The 23,061-nt window shown below is 43.9% G+C and overlaps 1 protein-coding gene across 3 annotated transcripts in view; it reads left to right on the forward strand.

Moving 5' to 3' along the window:
* Positions 1 to 23,061, forward strand: part of HK1 (hexokinase 1) — a 77,351-nt gene that overhangs the window by 50,160 nt on the left and 4,130 nt on the right. For all 3 annotated transcript variants that reach the window (XM_081329305.1, XM_081329306.1, XM_081329304.1), the window contains 11 exons: positions 13 to 196; positions 1,217 to 1,372; positions 3,512 to 3,745; positions 6,420 to 6,724; positions 8,348 to 8,496; positions 8,593 to 8,712; positions 10,239 to 10,334; positions 17,496 to 17,595; positions 19,879 to 20,062; positions 21,567 to 21,722; positions 22,685 to 22,918. In XM_081329305.1, the coding sequence (XP_081185431.1) occupies positions 13 to 196; positions 1,217 to 1,372; positions 3,512 to 3,745; positions 6,420 to 6,724; positions 8,348 to 8,496; positions 8,593 to 8,712; positions 10,239 to 10,334; positions 17,496 to 17,595; positions 19,879 to 20,062; positions 21,567 to 21,722; positions 22,685 to 22,918 (1,918 nt within the window). The remainder of the gene's footprint in view (positions 1 to 12; positions 197 to 1,216; positions 1,373 to 3,511; positions 3,746 to 6,419; positions 6,725 to 8,347; positions 8,497 to 8,592; positions 8,713 to 10,238; positions 10,335 to 17,495; positions 17,596 to 19,878; positions 20,063 to 21,566; positions 21,723 to 22,684; positions 22,919 to 23,061) is intronic.

A 23,061-nucleotide genomic window follows, 5' to 3' on the forward strand; every position in this document is an offset into this window, starting at 1 on the left:
CTTCTTTTTAAGGTACTGGTACAAATGCCTGCTATATGGAGGAAATGAGACACATTGATCTGGTGGAAGGTGATGAAGGCCGCATGTGCATCAACACCGAATGGGGTGCATTTGGAGATGATGGCTTATTAGAAGACATCCGGACTGAATTTGACAGAGAGATTGATCGGGGTTCCCTTAATCCTGGGAAGCAACTGTAATTGAAATAATTACATCTTGCATCGTCTAATCCTAGACTATATTATGTCTTAATGTCACCATCATGCATTACTAAAGCTTTTGTCTATTCGAAATAACGCCAACAAATGTGAAAACAGATGGCTGTGGTCCAAAATGTTTGCAGACAATCCTCAATTTACAACTATTTGCTTAGTAATCATATGAAGTTACAGCAAGCCCCCCACCCCCGAAGTTGCGTACATAAGTACAAGAAGCCCCTGCAAAGGCTACAACCTGGTTTTGAAGTTCAAATGGCTGCCCCTTTCTTCCCCGCTCCCCTCTGCAGTCATATGACTGTGTTTTGGGTGCTTGGTAACTGGCCTGCATTTACACCAGTTTGCAGCCTCCTCCGGTCATGAGATTGTGATTGTGAGATTCAAGGTGTTGGTAATGACTTACAAAGCCCTACATGGCATGGGTCCGGATTACCTACGGCAACACCTGCGGCCGGCGTCAACTTCCCTCCATCCAGTGCGCTCCCACAGGGAGGGCCTCCTCGGGGTGCCTCCGATCAAAGAATGTCGATTGGTGGCCCCCAGGGGGAGGGTATTCTCTGTGGGCGCGCCAGACCTTTGGAACCGCTTGCCGGTCGAGCTCCGGATGGCCCCCGACCTTCGCTCCTTCCGGCGGGATCTAAAAACTTATTTATTTGAGCAATCCGGCCTGGTTTGATGGGTTTGGGGGTTGGGGTTTAACTTGGTTTTTAATCACTGTATATATCGGGCATAATATTTAATTGTTTTTAACTTTTGTATTTTGTTTTTAATATTTATTGCCCTGTACACCGCCCTCTCGGGAGAAGGGCGGTATAAAAATTTAATAAATATAAATATATAAATATTTCCAACAGACACCCCACCCCCCCAAATATCAAACTTTTTACATGAATAAGATTGTAAACATAAAGCTGCAGCCTTATGGATTCTGAGTAAGACGCGCTTTTTTGTGTATTAGTTTGAATGACTGAACGGCATTTTTTGTGAAATCTCTTTTTCAGATTTGAAAAGATGGTTAGTGGAATGTACATGGGTGAACTTGTCAGGCTTATCCTTGTAAAAATGGCCAAAGAAAGCCTCCTTTTTGAAGGGCGAATCACTCCCGAACTTTTGACCAAAGGGAAATTGGAAACTAAGGATGTTTCTGCCATTGAGAAGTAAGTACTTCAGAAGCTTCCTCTAGGTTTTGAAGTGGGTGTAATCCATCAGTGGGTTTTAAGAATAATTATTGGCTAACTTAAATAGTGCTGTAGATTTGTGCTTAGTTGTAAGCAGAGTGGAGCCACTGAAGTAAATGAGATAATATTAGTGACGATTCACTTTAAATACCATTCATTTCATTAGTTGAAGTACAGCCAAACCTGCATTTAATCCATTAAAAAAAATTAAATTATAGTACTAGCCAGTGTTAATTTTGCAGCATTCAGAGATCGTTAAGAGATGAATCAGGAGTTGAAGACGGCCAACAATTTGCTTATCATTTTAATGAATCTGCAAGATTCTGAACTACAGAAATTGTGAATGTTTCATTTATTCTGTTTTTTTTCCTGGTATAGTTGCCATTGTTTTCAGACTGCACGTTGTTAAACCTCACTGATGTATATGTCTGAAGTCTTTATCCGAATCTGATTGTGACTTTACCTTTTGAATGAATCTCAGCAGCCTTGAGAATTAGCCCTCTTTGTTCTAATAATTAGAGTTCTGAAGTGCTGATCATATTTGTAGGCCATACTCACATTATTGGAGGCCCAGATACGGCTCATTAGTTGTATTTTGTTTGTCAATAACTTCAGGAACAGGCCATAGATTCAAGCTTTTTGAGTTTTCATTTATGGAAGTATTTTCTCTTTTTTAAGTCTTTTAAATATGTTTGCTTCCACAATAGTTTGGTCTTAGGGCACTGTAACGTCTTTCAGTTCATATTGCTACTGCCATCCATCCATCCATCCTTTTTTTTGCACAAATATTGTGTCATAGGGTTATTTATAGCTGTCATGGTATATATTTACATTACCGCATTGTATCTGAAAATCAAAATTTTCAGTCTGTGCAGAATTGGTTGGGGAGGGGAGGACATATATTGTGTTTCCCTGAAAATAAGGCCTATCCCAAAAATAAGCCCTAGCTTGATTTTTATGTGTGCGCCCAATATAAGCCCTACCCCCAAAATAAGGCCAAGTTAAGACACTGCTCACTCTGTCCCACACACTGGTTGTACGAGGGGTGTGTGTGAGGCGTAAGCGTAAAAATCAAGCTGGGGTGGGGGGGTGGAGCCACCCCACGCACCCTGCACACGCTTACCTCAGGGCCTTCACAGCCAGGCCTCCCACACCCTGACACCTGCCTTGCTTCGTGGCGGCAGCAGCAACCCCGTCCACTTAGCATCCTGCCATGGTGTCGGCATCGTTGCAACGTGCTAGGTGGTGTCCTGCCGTGAGTGGCAGCACCAGTGCAACGCAGCATGTGGTGTCCTGCCACAAGTGGCCATAGAAGAAGTCAGGCGGCAGTGCGACAGGTGTCGGGTGTTGGAGGCCTGGCTGTGGCGGTACTGAGATAAGCAGGTAAGACATTCCCCGGAAATAAGACCTAGTGCCTCTTTTGGAGGCAAAAAAAAAGACCAGGTCTTATTTTCAGGGAAACCTGGGTATGTGTGGATTGAACAAAATAATAATAAACATTGATACAAACACCATTAATAACAAAATAGTGTAATGCAGGGGTGTCAAACTGCTGGCCTGTGGGCTGGATGTGTCATGGTGAAACCATGCCCACCCCATTGCCGGCAATGGAAAAAAAGTCGAGATACGTTGCGACACGTCACGTGACGTTGCGAGTTTGGCACCCCTGGTGCAATATGTCGCTGCAACAAGGAAGAAATGAAATTTCAATGTATTCCTCCACAGTTTGTATCCTTTTATTTGATTTTTAAAAAAAGTTTCTTCCTGCCTGTGTAGCTTATTTAAAGGAAAGACATCACAAATATGTTCCTAATTGATAGATTTGCTGCATGACATTTTTAAAATCAATGTCTTCTGTCCAAATTCAGTATAATATTGCAGAACTGAACACTCTTGAGAAGAAGGTGGTTGGGTTTTATAGGAGATAATATCCAGTTGTGTCCATCCAGGCTTCCCATCTCCCTATTGAAACCTCATGAAATTCCCATGAGATTAGTGTAACCCATTCTCAGACTCTTCCCACATCTCCTGCAAGTTGAATGAGCAACATGCTGTCAGATTGTCATGTCAAATTATGTCAAATTTAGAAGCTCATAGCATGTGCTCTCCTGGTTTTAGGAGCAAAGAAGGTTTGCATAAAGCCAAAGACATACTAACACGTCTTGGGGTTGAGCCTTCCCATGAAGACTGCATCGCTGTCCAGCACGTGTGCGCCATTGTGTCGTTCCGCTCTGCGAACTTGGTGGCAAGTACTCTGGGTGCTATCCTGAGTCAGCTGCGAGAAAATAAAGGAGTTGGCCGGCTGCGCACCACGGTGGGGGTGGATGGATCCCTTTACAAGATGCATCCACAGTAAGATCTTGTGCGGTTTCCATATTTATATCTTGGCACCTGTTAAGAGCCATCTCTAGCAAAGGTCAGCTGCGCAGCACATTATGCTGCTGTCTGATACACCCTCTGAACTTTAGCTAAATAAACAGAATTCTTCATAGAGAGAAACGTGAACACTTAGTAACGCAGGCTAGAATCTGGAAAATAGTTTAATGGAGTCATCTTTGTTGAGAGGGTAACTTATAAATTTGATAAATAAATAGTATACTGTATATATGAGGACACTTCATATTCTGTGCATCCTAATATGGATAGCTGTTTATAGACGACAATATTTGTAAACTGCCTGCTAGGGCCGTAAGCATCTCCCTAACATGCAAAGCTCTGTGGCTTCTATTACATTTTGCTAAGTATTTGTAGGAGAAGAGCAGATAGAATTGGGTGAACGGGAGTTAAATGTTTAGACTTTAGAGTCCTTGCATTGCCAGAAGAGATCTGAGTCCAACGCCCTTTGAATTCTGTTGACTCTTATCTAGTGCTGATTTATTGCTGATTGTTAGTTGATCAGATTTTTGTGTCTTCGTTTGCACAAATCTTTCTATGCTGCAGCTTTACGAATGATTCTTTGTGCCTAACATTATTCCATGGGTGCACGTGCATGAGGGAATGGGGAAGGTGGCTTCCCATGCTTCCCCCCCCCCCCGTTATCTATTCAGGTCTAATTAATAATTGTATGGGAGATGCTCAGGAAATCCTAGGGTTCTAAGTAATATTAAGGAATTGAAAAATATCCTGGGAGAAGACAGTGTGGTCTTCTTTCCACCTTCCCTCTCCCTCTCTCTCTCCCTCCCTCCCTTCCATTTAGGCACCCACCCAACTTCAAACAGCTTTGGGTAGCACACAATATAATAAACAATAAGAACACAACACAAAACAAATGAAGATGGGATCTGGTTAATCTAAATGAAAACATAGACCAAAGGCATTCAGCGGTGGGGGTGGGGGAGCAGCTCCAACCATTTTAATTCAAGGCCAGGAGGACATCCAGGTTTTCAAGGCTTTACAGAAAAGCCAACAGAGTAGGAGTCCTATGGATATTAAGAGGCCCCTCGTTCCACAGGGCAGGCACTGCAACAGAGAAGGTGTGTTTCCAGTATACCAGTAGGTGGTCCTGTTTTATCAAAGGCATCCAAAGCATGCCAGCTCTGCTGGCATGTGTTAGCTGGGCCAAAACAATGGTAAGAAGGCAGTTCTTCAAATAATCTGGACCTGTTCCACATAGGGCTTCGCAGATGATGGCCAGTAATTTGAATTAATTACATCCTAAAAGGACACCGAGAAGCTGTGCAACTTTGCAAACGGTGATGCCTGGTCACTGCCTGTGACGTGGCCGTCAGGACCAGTTGTAGCTTCTGAATGGTTTTTAAGGACAGCCCATGTAGCCCATCATTGCCATCACGAATGATAAGTTATGTTTCAGATGCTCTTTTGCTCTGAAAGCTGTAGAGAAGTGCATAGTCTGAAAGATTGGAAAGGAACACTTGTATTAGCTTCTAATAAACCTTGTTTCCATTCCTTCTGCCTGAATGCTTATAAATTGTACTTTGAAGGGGTAGTCTCGATTTTCAGCCCCTGGAGATCTAACTCTAATTATTTTTAATTGTTTTGTTACAGAGGTATTTCCTCCCCCCCCTCCCCCCCAGCCCAAAAAATGCCTTTTCTTGTACCTGTTAATCCATAATTTATGTACTGGCATTTCTTAACAAGATACGGGATTTTAGAGATAAGACTTTCTCTGTTTTCTTGAGGGAAAAGCTATGTTAATCAGTTGGACAAAGCAGGCAGAGATGACTTTGGCAGGTCCCAACTGCATTGATTTATCCTCAGACCAGATAAGCTCCTACAGTACTCAAATAGTAGTTGTTTATTTATTTATTCATTAGAGTTTTATCCTGCCTTTATTGCCTTATCAGTAAGGCAATACTCTTTCCTCATAAAGGTAAAGGTTCCCCCGCACATGCGTGCTAGTTGTTTCCGACTCTAGGGGCCGGTGCTCATCTCCGTTTCAAAGCCGAAGAGCCAGCGCTTGTCCGAGGACGTCTCCGTGGTCATGTGGCCGGCATGACTAGATGCCAGAGGCGCACAGAACACTGTTTCCTTCCCACCGTAGTGGTCCCTATTTTTCTACTTGCATTTTTTACGTGCTTTCGAACTGCTAGGTTGGCAGAAGCTGGGACGAGTAACAGGCGCTCACTCTGCTACGCGGCACTCGGGATTCGACCCGCCAAACTGCCGACCATCTGATCGACAAGCTCAGCGTCCTAACCCACTCAGCCACCACGTCCCTTTTTTCCTCATAATTTCCCCATAATAACCATCCTATCAGGTGGTTTGGACTGAGAGAGAATGATTGGCCCAAAGTCATCCAGCTAGTTTTCGTGTCTAAGGCAAGACTAGAACTTACGATCTCCCTGTTTCTAGGCCAGCGCCTTAACAAGTAGACCAAACTGGCTTAGTTACTCCTAGATACCATATTAATGGCTTTCATGCCTTTGCATGAGGAGAGATGCTGGTTAGCATGACCGGGAGTGTTGCTGAACGTGGCACAAGGTGAGCCGGACCTTAGCCGGGGCCTGTGAATGCGGTTGTGTTGTGCATCAAACGAAAGGCGAGCGTAACCCTTCTCGTTCTTCAGATACGCCAGGCGCCTGCAGAAAATGGTGCGACGCTTAGTGCCTGATTCCGACGTGCGTTTCTTGCTCTCTGAGAGTGGCAGCGGAAAGGGGGCGGCCTTCGTGACCGCAGTAGCTTATCGGCTGTCGGAGCAGCACCGGTTGATTGCAGAGACCCTGGCAGAGTTCAAGCTCACCAACGAACAGCTGCTTCAGGTGAAGAAGCGGATGAGGACTGAGATGGAGGCCGGCCTCAAGAAGAAGTCACATGATCATGCCAAGGTCAAGATGTTGCCCACCTTTGTCCGCAGCACCCCTGATGGGACAGGTATCTCTCTCATGACCTTAGGGGGAGACGATTGATCTGATGCCCATTCCTTATTTCCCAAACACAGCCTCCATAAATCCCAACGAACGTGACCGTGGTCTGGAATTAGGGGTATGGAAATCAAAAAATCAGAAGAGCCCCAGATTGATGCAGAATGATTTTTTTAAAAAAAAAATAAATAAGGCTGGAACCCACCAAATCAAAGATCTGCTATTGGTTGGCAATCTACAAATTTTGTAATACCGCATACATCTATATGCCTACTGGCTAGCTAGGGAATTCTGGGATAATCAGTGGAACAGCTTAGCTCCAGAGGTTATGGGTGCTCCATCCCTGGAGTTTTTAAAGAAGAGATTAGACAGCAATTTGTCTGGAATGGTATAGGTTCTTCTGCCTGAGTAGGGGGGGTTGGACTAGAAGACCTCCAAGGTCCCTTCTGGATAACTCCTGTTATTCTGTATTCTATTTTGTATCCCTTTCAATTGTAATGGAGATGCAGTGCCACCTAGTGGCAAATCTTCATATCTGATATATTCAGCATTGCTCAGCAATCCAAGTTTTGTTGGTGTGAGATACTAATGTACTATATGCCTTTCTGCATTTTCAGTACATTGTTAGGTCAATTAACCAATTGTGATGATTCCCATTTGATTTTGTTATTTCAGAGCTAGTGAACCTTTTCAAAGTGGCTCTATATAGTATACATAGTCTAGTATAGTGAAAAAAACTAGGGGTGACATGGTAGCAGCCTTCCAATATTTGAGGGGCTGCCACAAAGAGGGGATCAACCTATAACTCCAAAGCACCAGAAGGCAAGACAAGAAACAGTGGATGGAAACTAATCAAGGAGAGAAGCAACCTACAGTGGAACTAAGGAGAAATTTCCTAACAGTGAGGACAATTAACCAATGTAACGGCTTGCCTTCATTGGAGGCTTTTAAGAAGAGACTGGACAGCCACTTGTCTGGAATGGTATAGGGCCGTGATGGCGAACCTATGGCACATGTGCCACAGGTGGCACGCAGAGCCCTCTCTGTGGGCACGCGTGTTGTCGCCCCAGTCCTAGGCCTTCAGATGGGTTTTATAAAACCTCTTCTCTTAGGCCTCCACCACCGTGTGCAAAAAAAAAAGCTTCAATCAATTTCAACTTCTCGCGGGAAAAAAAAAATCTATTAATGTTGGAATTGATTGATTAGTTCCACCCAGTCTACCTTTACCACCACAGCCACGGCCACCCAATGGACCACGCCCACCTGGCGCCTGAGGATACATAAGTGGGTTTTGGGTTGGAGTGTGGACACTCAGTCTCCAAAAGGTTCGCCACCACTAGTATAGGGTCTCCTGTCTGAGCAGTGGGTTGGTCTAGAAGACCTCCAAGGTCCCTTCCAATTCTGTTATTCTGCTCTACTAATTAGCTGTACTAATAATTAATATTAATTAGTAGTCCAGTGTCTACTCTTGAGAAGACTTGTAGAGTGCAAGGCAAGTGAAGTGCAGTGCAGTATTTTCCTCCTCCAGTGGCCAACCAAATGCCTATGAGATACTTTACCAGCAGGCCACCTCACCATCTCCCACAGAATTTAAGTGCTTTATTCCTAATGTTTAAAACTCGTCTGTTTGCAGAGAATGGAGACTTCCTGGCTCTGGATCTCGGTGGAACAAATTTCCGTGTTTTGCTGGTGAAGATCCGAAGTGGTAAAAGAAGGATGGTGGAAATGCACAATAAGATATATTCAATCCCTGTGGAAGTCATGCAGGGGACTGGAGAAGAGGTGAATATTACATGAATAGTGGTATCATTTGTTACATAACAATTTTGAAAGCAAAATCCTGTATTTCATGATGGGAATTTCCTTCTCTTTTTTTAGCTGTTCGATCACATTGTCACCTGCATTTCGGACTTCCTGGATTACATGGGAATAAAAGGAGCTTGCCTCCCTCTGGGCTTTACGTTTTCTTTTCCCTGCAAACAGACCAGCCTAGATTGTGTAAGTGACTCTTGTTGTTTACATTTTTTTAATCCCATTTATATCCCGCCCTTCTCCGAAGACTCAGGGCGGTTTACAATCTAAGAAGCACAAATCAATGTGCTTAGCAATAGCCTTCATTCTATGTATATGCCTGCTTATTAGGGCTTTCGGGGGGGCCCAGCGGCATTATTACAAAGTCAGCTTATTGCCCCCAACAATCTGGGTCCTCATTTTACCTACCTCGGAAGGATGGAAGGCTGAGTCAACCTTGAGCCTGGTGGGACGCGAACCTGCACTAATTGCAGGTGTTACTTAAGGAGGCATTAGCCCACTGCTCCACCAAGGAGTAAGTTTTCATCACCTGCTGTTCAGGTTCCATTTCCTTTTGACATTTTATGAATGCAAAAGCAGTATAGATGAAAATGGAGGGGAATCCTACTGTTGCTGGCTGAACCACAAACATGGGCTTGAAGCCAGGCAACCTTGGGCTTCTGCTTAAATCTGTCCTTGGGAAGGAAACCTGGGTGGGGGTTCTTGTCCACAGGAAGTTCTTGACTCACAACCATCAGCATTACAATGGCATTGACAAAAATGACTTATAATTGCTCCTTGCACTTGCGACTGCTTCAGTATCCCTGGGGTCAGGTGATCAAAATTATGGCACTTGTCAATTGGCATGTACTTTCAATGGCTGCAGCATCCCAGGATCATGGGATCGCCATTTTTGCAGCCTTCCCGCTTGGCCTCCGACAAGCAAAGTCGATGCAGGAAGCTGGATTCATTTAACAACCATGTGATTGGCTTAACAATTGCAGTGATGCATTTAACAAAAGGTGATAAAATCAGGTGCCACTGATTTTTGTTTGGAATGCATTTGCAGTGATCAAAACACTGTTCCCAGATTAATTTCTGCCTGTGCATGGCTGTGTAGACTGTGCTTTGAAAGTGATCCTGAAGTGGAAATTGAAATAGACACTTCCAGGAATAGTGGTTACTACCAGTTTACATTGCTGATTTATAGCACAGAGCAATGTGGTGTTTTTTTTTTACTTGAGCATTCTTTAGGTGTGGCTGGGGAATTCTGGGAGTTGGAGTCCACACATCTTAAAAATACTGGCATAGGATGAGACTTCTTGTTTCACTTGGCTTTCCTGGGTGGCAGATATAGCATAGCTAACACTGAATAGCAAATAATCTTTCATGGGATCTAGGTGAGGAAATGTAGGTTGATGTCTCCTCCTAAGCCCAAGTAGCTTAGTCTAACATTCAACAGGTGTGGCATGGATGTCATGAATGGTCGTCTTAATGCTGTCATTTTGCTTTCTCCAATCTAGTGCCAACCAGATCAGTTGGAACTACAGATTCAAAGGAATTTTGGAAGTTGTAATCCTAATCTGGGTTGGGCATACAATAATAAATGGCTGCCATATGTGTTCATTAGTTGTTTAGGTCCAGTATTGCTTCTGGTGACTTATTTCTGGTTTGTTCTAATAACTCATGTTTGGAATCAGATGTGAACTTTATTTATTTATTTTGTTTTTCAGGGTATCCTTTTGAATTGGACCAAGGGCTTTAAGGCGACTGACTGTGAAGGAGAGGATGTTGTTAATTTACTAAGAGATGGAATTAAAAGAAGAGAGGTGAGTTATGCACCTGTTTTGGTTCAAGATTGAAGGGTTGTGAAAATTTTAAACTTAATATATTGTTGATTGGATCGCTAATATACCATCACATTCTCTGCGTTGCTTAAAATACAGTACATACAAGTCTATAAAGTGAAGGATATGCAAAAATCCTCAAGGCATGGAGGTCTCAACCTTTCCGTCTGAGAGTTGGCGGATGGCTCCGCCTCTGTCCTTGGCTGTGACAGCTCCATTCCTTTATCAGAGCTTTCAGATGGCTCTGACGCTGAGCCCGGCGCCCATTCCAGTGCTTCCTCATCTGAATTGGCTGCTGAGTCCTCTGGTGGCTGACAGGCCACAAGATTGGCCTTTTTCTGTTAGAGACCCCAGTATTAAGATCTATCCTAATTTGGATCAGATTGTAGCAGAGTGTAGAGTAGTGATTAAGGCTCCACGCCAGGAAACTGAGTTGTACTCCCACCTTATGCTCAAAGCCATCACTCTCCCTCAGCCCTAGGAAGAAGTTAATTTCAAATCACTTCTAAAATCATTCCTTCCTTCCTTCCTTCCTTCCTTCCTTCCTTCCTTCCTTCCTTCCTTCCTTCCTTCCTTCCTTCCTTCCTTCCTTCCTTCCTTCCTTTCCCACCTTTATTGATACAAATAACTGCAAGCAGCAAACATGTCAAACATACCCTCCTCCTGTTTTCCCCTCAGCAATAAACGTGTGAGGTGGATTGCCCAAACTCATCCTGCTCCCTTTTTATGTTCAAGGCGAGACTTGAACTTACAGTTTTATGCTTTTTAACCTGGTGCCTTAAATAGTATAGACCAGGGGTCCCCAATTCCCAGTCCATGGACCAGTTCCGGGCAGCGGCATCCCAGCAACTGGGCCACACAAACAAGCAAAGCCCCATCTGCGAGATGGAGGCAGCACACAAAGCCATGCCCCCTGAGGTCTGTGGAAAAACTACAGAACCGGTCTCTTCTGCTGTAGACCAAAGTGAAAATTGCAGGAATTTGGCCAGATGGTTAACAGGATTCTAAGGCGCACACACACACACACACACACACACACACACACAAAAGCAGTACCCTCAGCATAGATAAGTTGGAACATAGCAACGTGACCAACTCTTAGTCAGTAGGCACAGACAGCATTAATTGTTTTAGGAGCAGAATATTAATTTAGAGAACTATGGAATATTTCATATCTGACTGACCAGGCCATCTTGAACCAGGCTGGAATGGCTAGGGCAAAAAGTCCAGAGGAGAGACAGAACATTTTGGAAGGGCAGGTTTTGCAGCTCCCTGTTAGTCATGCAGTAGCATGAAGGATTGGAGACCAAAAGGGATTACCATAAGGTTCATGCTTTTAAGTCTCGATCTTCACCCATTCTTATAACTGTTGGAAAGGGTCTGGAAAGTGTTCAGGAAGAAGGGAGAAACTATATTTTTTCAAAAAAAAATTCTTTCATTTTTATGAATTGTTAAGGGAAGTGCCTCACTTGCTATTTTTATTTTTTTTTATAGCTAATGTATACATTTCTTCCCTTTGGTAATAGAGCCATGAAAGGATGATAACTTTGCAATAAAAATCACCATATAGTAATCTTCTCTATCCTGATGCCTTCCATCTAGTTGGATCTAAACTTTGTATTGTCCCTGCTGATTAGAAATAGTAATAGTAATCCCAAAATACCTGGAGGACTATAGATTGCCTTAGAAAGTCATTTTAAGCTTAAATTAAAATGAACAAGAAATAGAATTAATCCCATATAATAATTATTGTATGTTGCATAGTATAGGTGTTTCATTATTATGAAGGAAAGTTTGTTTTTGAACATCATCCCTATGTAGTATTGGACTGTCAGAAAACCACACACAATGTACAATGTCAAGTTGTTGATTCTGGAAGGGAGAAATAGTTGCTTTCATATCTTACATCTCTTGAAAGGCTCTCATAAAATTGGAGCAACATGATTCAACAAATTTGAAATAATGTAGGAGAATAAAGAATAACTGCCTTCTGACAGAACAGTTTGTACTTCTATTTCAATCTCTGGGACAGCTTAAGTATATGAGGAAGATCCTTAAATCATTGGCAAAAGTGAAGATGAAACTTTGAGAAAGTGAATAAATTAGGAACTGTGGCTACAAATGTTAAAATAGAAGATAAAACATAGGAAATCTGAATTCATCTCATCACTGTGTATTGGGAATAAGCAGAGTAGTTCTCAAGAATCATTCTATCATTCTAGCCTTGGTGGAGCAGTGGGCTAATGCCTCCTTAAGTAACACCAGCTGCCTGCAATTAGTGCAGGTTCGAGTCCCACCAGGCTCAAGGTTGACTCAGCCTTCCATCCTTCCGAGGTAGGTAAAATGAGGACCCAGATTGTTGGGGGCAATAAGCTGACTTTGTAATAATGCCGCTGGGGGGGGGGCGCGAAAGCCCTAATAATCAGGCATATACATAGGATGAAGGCTATTGCTAAGCACATTGATTTGTGCTTAGATTGTAAGCCGCCCTGAGTCTTCGGAGAAGGGCGGGATATAAATGGGATTTTAAAAAAAAATTATTTGCTTCCATGTAAGAATTAATAGTTGGGAGCTACTGCATGGTTACATGTTTATCCATCCTCTTTGGAATTGATATATTCTGTAAACGATAAAGGACTTTGAAGAGAAAATTAAAATAGAGGTTAGGAATTTTTCTTAGCAATGAATAAATTACACAGCAGCCTGGGTAGAACAAAATAAAGATAACCCTCAATATGTGAGGTAACAATCAGCATTTTCTAATACTTACCAATCTAGCTGATCTTTGATATGTCAAAAAAAACAAACAAACCCCTCATCTTCCTCAAACCGAACCCGGCTCTTAATGTCATGCCATTTTACTGGAAGTCTTCTGGGACATTTCATCAACTTCCTGGTCAGTTCCATAACTTCGGTAGTTGCAATCCAGGTGCTAAACAGATCTGACCTGGTGTGAGAACTGGTTCTAGGACTGACCAGTAGCCGCCTTCAAAGTCTGTTGATTGTCTTTTCTTCAGAAAAGAGACAGGTTTCTTTACATCGAATCTGTAAGAAAGAACTATCCTCTGTGCCTATATTACAGCTAGTCCTCAACTTGTGACTACAGTTGAGCCCAATTTTTCCGTTGCTAGGCGAGACAGTTGTCAGGTGAGGATTTTTCCCCCTTTTTGCGATCTTTCTTGCCAGTTAAGTGAATCGCTGCAGTTGTTAAGTTTGTAACACGGTTGTGAAGTGAATGTAGCTTCCCCATTGACTTTGTTGGTCGGAAGGTTGCAAAAGGTGACCACCTGACCCCAGGACATTGCGGCCGTCATAATTACATGCCATTTGCCAAGCGCCTGAATTTTGATGACATGCGTTTACCATGGGGATGGTACAATATATGTGAAAAGCAGTCATAAGCCTCTTTTTGCAGTGTCGTCGTAACTTGGAATGGTTACCAAATGAACGGTTATGTGATGACCCAGGGCACGGCACAGAGGCAACACAGCCAGCTGGCAGTTCAAACAGCCCCTTTATTGCTCCAAATGTTCCCCAAATGCTCCCACGTTCCTGGCAAGTCCCAGAACAAGTAGCGATACACACACATGCATGCGCGTGCACACACGCGCACACACACACACACCTACCTCTTCAGCAGCCTCTGGCTGCAAGTAGTTTCAAAAGGTTTTTTTAGATTACAAGAGCCATTTACTCAAGGCCAAGTAGATAACAAAGAAAGGAACATACATCCAAATCTAAGGAGCCTGTGGAAATACAAGCTTGCCTGAGTACTTTCAGAAGAGAAGCCAAAATTCAAACTGAGGTTTGGAGCACCAAATCAAGTTTGTCAGCCAGTCCAATGGTGAGAGTTTCAGGGTTTACAAGTAGAAATCACAACACAGAACAAGAGATCAGAGAGTGGTTTCCAACGTCGGCAACGGCACACAAACCTCCAATAATTCAGTCAGGAACAATAATTTGTCAGGAATAAAATAATTTGTTCCTGACAAATGCCCCTCCCCACAGTGTCTCCTTAAGTCTCAGTCCCCAGGTGTGCCTTGTGGAGAGGGGCGGAGTGCTCTACTCCTGAGTAGTCGGGCCTGCCTGCGTTGTTCGCTCCTTCTCTCCACTCTCCATACTGTAGGATCAGGAGGGGGTGTCCCTTGCTCATTTATTTTTATTTTTTTATTTTAATTCCATTTATATCCCGCCCTTCTCCGAAGACTCAGGGCGGCTTACAAGCTTAGCAGTAGCCTTCATTCTATGTATATGCCTGCTTATTAGGGCTTTCACACACACACCCAAGCGGCATTATTACAAAGTCAGCTTATTGCCCCCAACAATCTGGGTCCTCATTTTACCTACCTCGGAAGGATGGAAGGCTGAGTCAACCTTGAGCCTGGTGGGACTCGAACCTGCACTAATTGCAGGCAGCTGGTGTTACTTAAGGAGGCATTATTTTCATCCTGCCCCTTTTTCTCCCTGCCTTCAAGCCATCCCAATCCTGAAAGGCCCTGGCCTGCTCCTCCCCATATTCCTCGGAAGCCATTAATGACGCCTCCCCCTTGATCTCCTTTGGCTCCAGTTCCAGCTCATCTTCCTCAGCAGATTCAGCCTCCGATGGGGGGGGCATGTTAGGTTATAAGTCAAGAACTACCTGTAGTTGCCCGTTTGTGGGTTTCTTAGTTGAAAGGATCCCTTGCTGAAAGTCATGCGCTGTTACTAACTCCTTAATAAATCTTTGTAATACGAACTAAGCTTTTTTTCCTCTTAAGATTAGCTGTTTCATTCTAGGCCAGGGGTCTGCACGCTTGTCTGCGGCATTCCAGCAACCAGCCCACGCAAACAAGCGAAGCGCCATCTGCGAGATGCAGGCGGCACATGAAACCACGCCCCCTTTGGTCCACGGAAAAACCTCTCCCCACGGAATCAGTCTCTGATGTCCCAAAGTGGTACGGGTACCAGTGGTACCAGTGGTATGGGTACCACCTGTGGTACATTGGCACCTGGCAGGTGGTATGCGACCATCCTAGAAAAGTGGTAGCGGGGGAGGGGAATGAGCTGAACCGGTGGCAGCACCGCACAAGCCTGAGCAAGAGATGGCTGGAGCTGCAGGGCTGTCAGGGCTCAGCAGAAGCATCAGGATCAGCACCAGGTTCCAGCTGGAGCTCGGCGCTGATCCTGGCGCTTCCGCTGAGCCCAGAAGAAGCATCAATCAGCTGGAATGTTGCAGCATCTCCAGGGTCTTGTAATTTACATTCAGATGCTTGGCAACTGATTCAAATTTATGACAGTCACAGTGTCCCAGGGTCATGTTAAGTGACCAAAACCTGCTGCAACCACCCAGCAGACCGGGGGGGGGGATAAAAACCAAACACCCCCCCCCCCACCCCCACTGCCAATCCTCAACAAAAATGCTCACAATGAAAACCTCGGACAGGAGTAAGAACGCCACCGGGCAGGCAGGTGCCTTGCTCAGCTGTGGCTTGGGGGGGCACTTTTTTCAGTGCCATTGTAACTTCGAACAGTCACTAAGTGAACTGTTGTAAGTTGAGGACTACCTGTACTTCATCACTTTTTTCCTTTTTTTTTTGGTCATCAAGTTTTTGACACCTTGCTAGGTGACTCTGTGGTACTCGGACCATATCCTAAAAAGTAGTACAATGAGTGAAAAGGTTGAAAAGCCCTGTTCTAGGCTTAGCTTTTTTCAGACAATTCAAGTCAGTTAGTAGCTACCATTTCCTCAACGTAACATTGTCAGGTTGAAGAGGAAGGTGCTGGGTTGATATGTGGCTGTGTTTGTAATTAGTATCAAGAAAATACAGCAGTCGGTGTTGGCAGGGGGGCAGAGGTCGACCCCGAGGTCTCTCGTTTGTGGAGTTCCTCAGGGGTCGGTCCTCTCGCCTCTCCTGTTCAACATCTACATGAAACTGCTGGGTGAGATCATTCGTGGTTTCGGAGTTGGGTATCATCAGTATGCTGATGATACCCAGCTTTTCATTTCCGACCCCAAACCACCCCAGTGATGCCCTCGACGTGATGTCCCGTTGCCTGGAGGCGGTTCGGGTCTGGATGGGGAGGAACAGACTTCAACTCAACCCCGACAAGACTGAGTGGCTGTGCATACCGGCATCCCGAGATATTCAGAATATTCCACCTCTTTCCATGGGGGGTGAGCTTTTACCCCCCATAGATAGGGCTCGCAACTTGGGAGTCCTCCTAGATTCGCGGCTTACTTTGGAAGATCATATAGTGGCTGTGACTAGGGGGGCTTTCGCCCAGGTTCGCCTGGTGCGCCAGTTGCGGCCCTATCTAGACCGGGATGCCCTGTGTATGGTCACTCATGCGCTCGTGACCTCTCGTCTGGACTACTGCAACGCTCTCTACATGGGGCTTCCCTTGAAGACCACTCGGAGGCTCCAGCTGGTACAGAATGCAGCCGCGAGAGTTGTCTTGGGAGTTTCCCGGTACTCCCATGTTACACCTTTGCTCCGCGAGCTGCATTGGCTACCAGTTGTCTTCCGGGTGAGATTCAAGGTTTTGGTAATGGTTTTTAAGGCCCTACATGGCATGGGTCCGGAGTACCTCTGGGATCACCTGCTGCCGGCGTCAACTTCCCTCCGCCCTGTGCGTTCCCACAGAGAGGGCCTCCTCAGGGTGCCACCGGTCAGAGAATGTCGGCTGGTGGCCCCCAGGGGGAGGGCCTTCTCTGTGGGCGCCCCAGCTTTATGGAATCAGCTGCCGGTTGAGCTCCGGATGGCACCTGACCTTTGCTCCTTCCGACGCGGTCTGAAGACCTATCTATTTGAACAAGCCGGCCTGGCCTGATGGGGGATGTGTTGGGGTTTTTATTGTGGATTTTTATATTATTTTATTGTTTTAGCTCGGGTTCCTATTTAAATCTTTTTTAATTTTTGTACTCTGTATTTTTATATGTGCCCTGTTCACCGCCCTGAGTCCTTCGGGAGAAGGGCGGTATACAAATATAATAAAATAAAAAAATAATAAATAAAAAATGTTTCATTGCAACCAGTTGAAAGAAAACCCTCTTTTCCCGATCATTAGGATATTGGCAAAAAGCAAAGAACAGATCATAAATTCTGGGTTGACTTTTTTCCCCCCCAAATAAAACGATGGTGTTATAATGTTGTCTCTTTCAAGGAATTTGAACTGGATGTTGTGGCTGTAGTGAATGATACAGTTGGAACCATGATGACTTGTGCCTATGAAGATCCGAATTGTGAAATAGGACTCATTGTGGGTAAGTCTGAGACTTGCTTTACATTTTGTTGAGGAGCTTATTTACACAACAGATCCTGTTTTCAACCATGCCAAACCTTCCTTTTTATTTTAATAATTTTACTTTATATTCTAACTGATCTGACATTTACATTTCTCAATTCAGAAGCTTTTCCAGAAGCAGTTGCGTGCTTTCCAGTCCTTAGTATCAACTGAGCAGGATTTTTCCCCCATCTGTGAATTCAGAAGGCTGATGAGAGTAGATCTTGACAAGGGTGTGGCCAGGATGTGTGAATGGCTGTGGCCCACATTCAGCTATGTTGGGGATAAACTCTTTGATTTGGTTTTTCTCCCTATTCCCTTGTCCTTCATATCCAGTTTTATTCTTCACTTTCTATTTCCCTTCCTTTCCAATTGCTGTTACCCCTTCTCTTGACCACACTGCACTCCATTTATTTATTTTTTACTTGTTGTTTGTGTTGGAAAGCAGCGTGTGTGCTGTGTGAGAGAGGGACTTGTGCATATGAAAGAGAATGCTACTCTTTGACTTAAGACCACAGTTAGGATTGTCATTTCAGTTAGAAGGCAATGAAGTCTCAAGACCTCTTATTTTGACCCTTATCAATGTAAAATAGTGACTGAAGTCAAGTCTGGTTGGAAAACAAGAACAAACAGATGGGAATTGCCAGAGATACAAGAGGCTGGGGCAAATTTTGCTTGAAAATTTAGATATTCATTGATTTGGGCAAAAAAAAAGAACAAGAAGTAATGTTGTATAAGATCTTTAAGATTTCAAAATTGTCACGAGCGCTCATCTGTTTTTAAAGTCCTCCTTGAAAAGAGTATTTTAACTGAATTTGGTAGGCTGTTTTATGTATAGACATAACAAAGAACAGTCCAGCTATGTAGATTTGTTACAGCCGTGCAATGTAAACAAGACAGGTTGATCTGCAATCCTGTCTTTGCCAGATCCCCAACCTGGTGCTCTCCTGATGTGTAGAAAGTGAAACTATTGGCTGTATTTTGAATTTCAGGCAAGAAGGTGGCCAAATCTCCCATTTTCCTTTTTTAATTGCCAGAACCTCTTCAATCCCTTATACTTTCTCAAGATTGAATTTTTCGGAATATGGATTTAGCAAGTGACTTAATAGCAAATACCAGGTAGAATTTAATAACCTGTGCAGTATGGTTAGTTCTTAATTATATTTTGTAAAAGCTAAAGTCACTGTCGGGAATGTTGAACTCAATTAACAAAACAATCCATAAGTAGTTGCCTTTTATTAGCTGCTTATATTTCTGAACTGAGATCTAGGGTCAAATTTCTGTTCAGCTATGGAATCACAGGATGATGTTGGAAAACCTATTTTATTCAGCCTATTAATTAATAAACCTTTATTGTCAAAGTACAACATGTGTACATTGAGATTAGCTGAGCCTCCCCCCGTGCTCTCTCCCCCCAACACACAGTGACAACAAACCCTCCATCCCACCACACTATGTGAACCAACTACACCACACACCGGCCTCCCAAGTCAATTCTGCATAAGATTATGTCCCATTCAAAAGCCTAACAGCCCACGGATAAAAGCTATTTTTCAGCCTGTTGGTACGGCTGGCTATATTCCTATATCTCCTACCGGATGGTAGGAGAGTAAAGAGATACCGTCCAGGGTGTGAGTCATCCCTGAGAATCTTCCTCACTCTTCCAAGGCAACGAGCCCTGGCGATGTCATCCAGTGGTGTCAGGGAACAGCCCACAATGTCTTGTGCTGTGCTCACTACCCTCTGTAATACTTTCCTATCTGCGGCTGTCAGACCAGCATGCCAAACCACAATACCATACGAGAGGACGCTCTCTATAGTAGACCGGTAAAAGAGGGTCATTAGCCGTTGTTCTACCCTGTTCTTCTGCAAGACCCTAAGAAAGTGAAGCCTCTGTTGGGCCTTTCTCGCCACCTGAGTTGTGTTAACTTTCCAGGTCAGATCTTCACAGAGGTAGACTCCCAGAAATTTAAAGGAGGAAACTCTCTCTAATCTCCCTCAAAGTATTATTTAGGGAAGAAACCAAAACCTAGAATTCAACTGAGTGGAATATATTGGTATCTCTACCTCTGGGTTTGTATCACGGCCATAAGATATGTGTTTTTGTCTCTGGGGCCTCTGCCCCCTTTGGGATGCCCATAACATCCTGGATCCATAACATCCTGGTACAGCCTTCAAGTTAAGAAAGTTGCAGGTCCCAGGTTCCGGACAATAACAACAAACTCCTTTTCTGGTTGTGAGCCTGTTTATTTCCTAATTCCAGGAACTGGGAGCAATGCCTGCTACATGGAGGAAGCCAGAAATGTTGAAATGGTAGAGGGAGACCAGGGCAGGATGTGTGTGAACATGGAATGGGGTGCCTTTGGGGACAACGGATGCCTAGATGATATCAGGACAATCTATGACAAAGCTGTGGATGAATATTCACTAAATAGTGGCAAGCAAAGGTAAGTGGTTTTTTTTTACTGAAACGTGGCTTTCTGTTGCAGCAGAGGTGGCTACCACCAGTTGTGTGCAGTACTGTTGGAGAACAGAAGGGTGTACAATTCAGCCAGAGACTTTTACTCAGAATGTAGATGTGTGGGACAGTAAAATTGCTGTGGTTTCTTTTACAAGATCCTGAGGAGAACATCTAGCAGGCAAAAATCCAATGTGAAGCCAGAAGAAGTATTTTTGTCCACCTCCATTGAAGATGGGCAACAACCATCCTTGATTTGAAACGGGCTAGGATTTTCCACAGTCAGCAATGGAGACTCTGAGCGTGCTCAGAAATCTTTTCGGTGGAATGAGAAGAAACAGCTGTCGGTTTTGGGAGATAACTTATAAGTTTTGATTCCTGATAAAATGTGGAAGAATAGAAACAACAAACTGCGATCATCGCTTCCCCCTTCTCCCCAAAAAATGTTCAGGAGAAAAGCATGCTTTTTCTCTTTCCTCCCTTCCTTAGTGAAGTAGCCGAAGGACCACTCGGGACGACAGGTTACTTAACTAGGATTTTATTAGAACAAGGCAGAGAACAGAATAACTTGTCCGGCTTTTATAGCCGGCGGCTGTCAGTGTAGTCCAATCAGGTTCGTTTCTTTTGGCGCCGCGTCTTGCTGAACCAATCACCGCCGTCGCGTCTTGACAGTTCTTCTTCCCTCATGGTGAGTCGGCTTCTGTGTTTTGACAGCCGCGAGCTGTCAAATGGCTGCGCCTGCGCCCTGGCGGGGAACTTTGACAGCTGTCAAAGTTCCCGCGTGTTTCCCTGTCAGTGGTGTTTACCTCACAGAATAAACGATTATAACTTGTTAATAACGTTTGAACATGTGTGTTTGTATACATTACACTTAGGCCTGTACTCTGCCAATACATTGGTCATTTAGTGACCATTTACAGTTCTGACAGTGATGAAAATGTAACTTTGCGACTAATTCTTGCACCCAGGACCTTGGCAGGTTTGTAAAGCAAAGCTGAAGTAATATTGTAAGAATAGTCGTCGTTTCTCTTCCAGAGCACATAGTTTAGTGATCAGGTTGCTGGAATCTGTTGTGGCTAAATGAAAAACTACCTACATAGGAAAAATCAGAGGAGATTGGAAATGTGTGAAATGGAAGGATTGTCATACACATTAACAGATGTGAAAGGCACATGGGACATGGCTTCTCGGATTACATGGATTTTTGAATCAGGAAGAATATAGGTAGTCCTCGACTTACAACAGTTTCTTTCTCCTCCCTAATATGCTTCTGAAAAAGGCAGTAAATTTTTAAAACCTGTTTCTTGCAAGAGAGGAGAAAGAAGCTTGCGTGTCCCCTTTTCAGTTCTGAGCTGACTGACCCACTTCTATTTAAGCCATCCAATATTTATAACATCTTTTCCCAAAGAAATCTTGTTCTCTATAAAAACACTTAATTTCTGTCATTCTTACTAACAGTGTTTCTGAACCGGTATTTTTGTCCATGATTGTAGGTATGAGAAGATGATCAGTGGAATGTATTTAGGGGAAATTGTGCGTAACATTTTGATTGACTTCACAAAAAGAGGATTCCTCTTCAGAGGTCAAATTTCAGAAACACTGAAAACTAGGGGCATTTTTGAAACCAAGTTTCTTTCACAGATTGAGAGGTAAGTGCGCATATATCTGGAATGGAGCTTGTTGTTATCTCAGTATATGTTAGCAGTTACTTTTCCTTAGCTATCTCATTTAACATTTTCTTCACAAACTCACATTAATACGTTGCCTTCATCTTCTAGCTTAGGGGTGGGAAACAATGGCCCTTTTATGACTTGTGGACTTCAACTCCCAGAATTCCTGAGCCAGATTTCAAAATGGATGCTGGATAAATAAAAAACATATTGCTTATGTGGAATTAAACGAATCCTGATTTATGGTTTGGCTAAATTGGCCTTAGCTGTTAGCCCTGCAAGGTAGTCCAGACCAGAAGCACAGCCTGGACTACTAGCCCTGTCTTTATTGAAAGATTACATTAACAAAATTTTGCAAAACTGAAAGTATTTATCCCCTTTTCCTTCCACTTCAGAAAACCAGAGAGGGGCCCTTCTAAAACATACCCTGCACCCTCCCTCTTTCTGTAGGCTGAGGTAACCTTTTACACATTGCCTGTCCAGTCTTCAACTGTCCCTCCTGTCTCCCAAGGCCATCCCCGTGTACTATTACATTAGCGTAGGGGTCTTCCAACTTGGCCCTTTTATGACTTGTGGGCTTCAACTCCCAGAATTCCTCAGCCAGCTTGCCAAACTTGGCCCTTTTATGACTTGTGGACTTCAACTCCCAGAATTCCTCGGCCAATGTGCCTAGCTGAGGAATCCTGGGAGTTGAAGTCCACAAGTCATAAAAGGGCCAAGTTGGAAGACTCCTGCATTACCAGAGTAGATAATGTGTAGGGTCTGCATGTTGCCCGCAAAGATGTTCCAGATGTGAAATCTTTCCCCAGTGAAATATATGTGGCCTAATATTGAAATTAGGACAGAGATCCCTGAGCTAGTTTCGCCGTCAAATGAGATGCTTAACTTTGGAAAGTTGTTCAAGTACTTGACTCTGCCCCCTTCATGCCCTTTCTCAACAGCGATAGGTTAGCGTTGCTTCAGGTCCGTACCATCCTCCAGCAGCTTGGCCTGAACAGCACTTGCGACGACAGTATAATTGTGAAGGCAGTATGTGGAGCTGTGTCGCGGAGGGCAGCTCAGCTGTGTGGCGCTGGAATGGCTGCTGTTGTAGATAAAATAAGGGAGAACAGAGGCTTGGAGCATCTGGACGTAACCGTGGGCGTAGATGGCACACTATACAAACTTCATCCACAGTAAGTATTTTGTGTGAGTTTGTCTGGGTAGGAGCAAATGCTGGATTCTGAATGGTTTAAATATTGTAATTCAGGCTCCGAGTACCTTTATAACAGGGGTCTTTAAACTTGGCCCTTTTATGACTTGTGGACTTCAACTCCCA

This window comes from Vipera berus, assembly GCF_964194415.1.
Source record: "Vipera berus genome assembly, chromosome: 5".
NCBI lineage: Eukaryota > Metazoa > Chordata > Lepidosauria > Squamata > Viperidae > Vipera > Vipera berus.